This window comes from Pavona decussata, unplaced genomic scaffold (assembly GCF_977016875.1).
Source record: "Pavona decussata unplaced genomic scaffold, jaPavDecu1.1 SCAFFOLD_119, whole genome shotgun sequence".
Taxonomy (NCBI): domain Eukaryota; kingdom Metazoa; phylum Cnidaria; class Anthozoa; order Scleractinia; family Agariciidae; genus Pavona; species Pavona decussata.
This window is the reverse complement of record NW_028145533.1, coordinates 518,745-522,500: the sequence shown is the minus strand read 5'-3', so window position 1 is coordinate 522,500 and position 3,756 is coordinate 518,745. Positions and strand designations below refer to the sequence as shown.

The following is a 3,756-nucleotide window of genomic DNA, read 5'->3' as shown; positions in this document are numbered from 1 at the left end:
GGTAATCCCGAGCGGGCAAGATAGCTCCATCTTGCCCGCTCGGGTAGCCAATCACAGCGCAGGATTTGACTCATCTTGCCCGCTCGCGGAGCCAGCCATATAATAATAAGTAATCTTGATATTTGAAAGAATTGAATCTGAGTCACTTTGCAATGAACGTCAACGAAACGAACAAAACCAAACCTCTTTGACAAAAATACCTCAACAAAATATCGTCTTCAAGAACTTAAACATACCGTGGCCCTTCAAGCCCCGCTAGTCACAAGCATCTCCTTACAATATTACTGTTTGATTAAATATTCAGGTCAGGAGAATAAAGGAAATGATCAGCAAAGATGAAATGCCTTGATTCTCCCCACTTGTTACATAAGAAATACATGGAGAACAATAATAAGAATATACTTGTTAACAACTGGACTTAAAAGGTCAATGACTGTTGCAAGTTAAAAGAATAACTACGAGCCGGAACCTTTCCACCGATCAGTATCATAATTGACTCCTATAGGTATTGTAATCTGATAAGGGGCTGAAATTGTTCTAAGGCTTTTGTGGGATACTAAAATATAGACTATTTACCACGAAAATATATAGGTCTTTCTATTCGCAAATATATTATATTGTTGTATTAGTTGTAGTTTATATTGCTTAAAGTTCCTACTGATAGTTCAACATTTGGCCTCTGAAAGGGCCACCCATAAGATTCCCCATGAGTAAAGGCGTCTATCCACATTTTGTTCTTTGCAGCCGCCAGTCTCGTCCCACCAAAGAGAGACCAACCAGAAGATGGTAAATATCAGTACATTGTCACAAAGTATTGCGCTCCATATGCTCTAAAGAAGAAATTATACAAAAACTATTTTTCATGTTTTGTTAACGATCGAAAGAACAAGAAACTGTTGTGACAGCGCCAACCTTGGGCAGGCGTTTCTACGACGGCTTTCATGAATTCTCTAGACACAAGGGAATATGCTTTGTAAAATAAACCTTGTAGAGTCGGTCGTGTTCGATGGACCCACAGGAACAAGAACTACCGAAATAACCCATAGATTTGTTGTTTTCTGCAAATCAAGGAAGACATATCCGCAAATGTCTGCGTGCTCGTGATATTCAAGGGTCATATCGTACTGCGGCAACTCTTATAGCTCTTGTAGGAAATTTTTAGTTTCCATTAAATATGCCAATTCTTATTCCGGAATACCGTTAAAGGAACGCACCATTATTCTAACGTGTCAGGAATGCCGGACCAACAAAGGTACGTCTTGCTGATATGTTTCTGATCTACGCATTTAATATCTAATCTACACTTAAAATTTCCATTCCTTTCACAGCATGGGCTGATAAGTGGGCCAATGCAACGCGCAAGTCTCGTATCGAAAAAGCCCAGAAATCCAAACTTCACTTCAAAGGTTGATACTTACAGTAGGCCGGCAGCTGTTCTAATCTGTATTATCACTGGACCCTGATAACCTGCAGCTCCATAGATTTTGTTGTGTCTCGGAGAATTGTTCTGTTTTTTGTTGTATGTGGGTACAAAGAATGAACACTCGAACCAAACGGGATGATATATATTATATATAGCGTGGAAGAGAGGAAGCAAAATCCTCCTTCAAAACTTATTAATAATTCATGAGCCCCATTGACCTATCAAATGGTCGATAAAACATCACGTGCAGTGGTTTTAGAACTTCCTCTTTATTAGTATGCGGTGTTTAATGCTAATTTTCTAACGTTCAAAAAAGCATCATTGTTATGAACTCTCTTGAAACAAGCTTTTTCAGGGATGTTTTTGCAGCCGTTCAGAAAACTCGCAGCACGTGTTTTATAGGGTCTAAAACCGCTCGGCTGCTTCTCGTGATTTTAAATCCTGATAAAACACAGCTGCTCGTTTTTTTTAAACATTACCTCCCTCAGCATAAAAAAAAAAAAAAAAAAAGAAAATTAAAGAGTTACCTTCTTTTCAGTTAATTACGACGATCCCAAAATTTTGTTAATTTTAATTTATCTGAAATTTACCTGCTTCCATAACATCTTGGAGTAAAAACGTTAAGATAGTGGAAGCAAGATGGTGTACTTTTGTTGTTGTTGTTGTTATTTTTTGTAAGATCGTGATGTAATTACCACATTGCTTGGTTAAAATTTCTTGGAGTTTTGGGAGGGGTGTAGTGCTATATGACAGCCTTACTCAAGTCCCAGAGGATTGGCCTAAGCTGTTTAGCGTTAACTCATTTCCATTTTTTTTTTCTTCTTTAACAGGTGAACACCAAAAGAAGCACTAGAATATGAATAGAACAGAGAGGCTGTCAAGGAGACACTGAGCCTTATTCGATTTTATTTCCAAGCAACCCTTTAGATGCTTTTCTGAATGCAGGACACGAAGACCCCGAATAACCGCAGTCATAGTCTATAAATCGCACTGGAAAATGAGCTTAGATCTTCTTCTACTGCACATTTAACGGTGCTTCTAAATTAATTCACGTACATGACAAAGCCAACAAGAATCAAACGCTTAGTTACGCGCGAATCTCGTGGCGACCAGGAATGAAAACCTATTTTCTGTGAAAGGGAGCGTACGAAATCCTATGTAGTGAGTTGTAATACAGCACTACGAAATGCCTTAATAGTAAGCTTAACATACGTTTTTAAAAGACAAAGAACTGCTCCCTCACATTACAGGCGTTCCTTTCTCTAGGTATAGGTAGAGTCTAAGCCTGGTTAGTTATATTCGTTATTTGTACGAACGTCTGAAGACAAGTTAAAACATAATTTTGGCCTTTGTGAATGACTTAACGCCTCCACAAAGACTTATTTGGTGAATGCCATCAAAAGAAACAGCCCTTGAGATTTGTAATTCAACGTTTTTAATTTAGTCAGCTTCAACAAAAATGAGGTCTAATTTTCGGTAACTCATGTCGTTGTAATGTTGCTATTTTAATCGTGGAGGAAATACAAATACACGTATCTTAGTTTTATTTTTATAGTTTAACATGTTGAGTTGATAAAAGTTAAACTTGAATAAAATCGCATTTTGCATACATTTATAAGCCTCAATTGCTTAATTTTGTATGCAAGACATAAAAGGTCCCCTCCTCAATTCCATCACCAATTTAAGTAACGAGCCGGATTGCAATGTTCTGATCGGGGTTTAACTATGCTAAAAGTGACCCATTTACGATTGACTGAGTTGCAGGATTAAAAATTATTTGGAAATACAAATAAAGTTACACTGGTGGATTAAGAGCGTTCTGAAATTATTTACAATTAAAAAAAAAAAATGTTCCCGACGTTTCGGTCGCAATCACGGACCTTCTTCAGGGGAAGTGAAAGAAAAATTATGCAGAAACACAGTTATAAACAAGACGCTGATTAAAATTCAGGATATCTGCCATTTTTTCTTATTGGCGAGAGTCAAGTGTAAATACTCCTTGGGGAGTAACGCCCCGTCGGCTCGATTGAGCGGGTCTTTGGCGCAATTAATCTCCCAGGCCTCGAGAATCTTTCTTTGGTGCCAATTATTGCTAGTCCTGAGAATTGTGGCCTCATCCCACGCGATGTCGTGATTTGTTTTTATCACGTGGTCTGCAAGTGCTGATTTTTCGCCTTGTCGCCGTGCGACAGCCTTTTGGTGTTCGCTTTTTTCTTGTTATGAATTTTCTCTGCGTTTCGCCAACGTAACTCTTGCTGCAAATAGCACATGGAATGTCGTAAACGGGATCACGATTATCTTCTTTATCCATTTGGTTTTTCGGTTTTGGAAAC

General features: G+C 38.3%; 1 protein-coding gene across 3 annotated transcripts in view; it reads left to right on the top strand.

The window, feature by feature from the left end:
• LOC146469749 (coadhesin-like) overlaps positions 1-3,034 on the top strand; it is an 18,368-nt gene extending 15,334 nt beyond the window's left edge. For all 3 annotated transcript variants that reach the window (XM_085122859.1, XM_085122860.1, XM_085122861.1), the window contains 3 exons: positions 745-786; positions 1,329-1,406; positions 2,254-3,034. In XM_085122859.1, coding sequence (XP_084978985.1) covers positions 745-786; positions 1,329-1,406; positions 2,254-2,276 — 143 coding nt within the window. In that variant the 3' untranslated portion in view covers positions 2,277-3,034. The remainder of the gene's footprint in view (positions 1-744; positions 787-1,328; positions 1,407-2,253) is intronic.
• Positions 3,035-3,756: the final 722 nt, after the last annotated feature.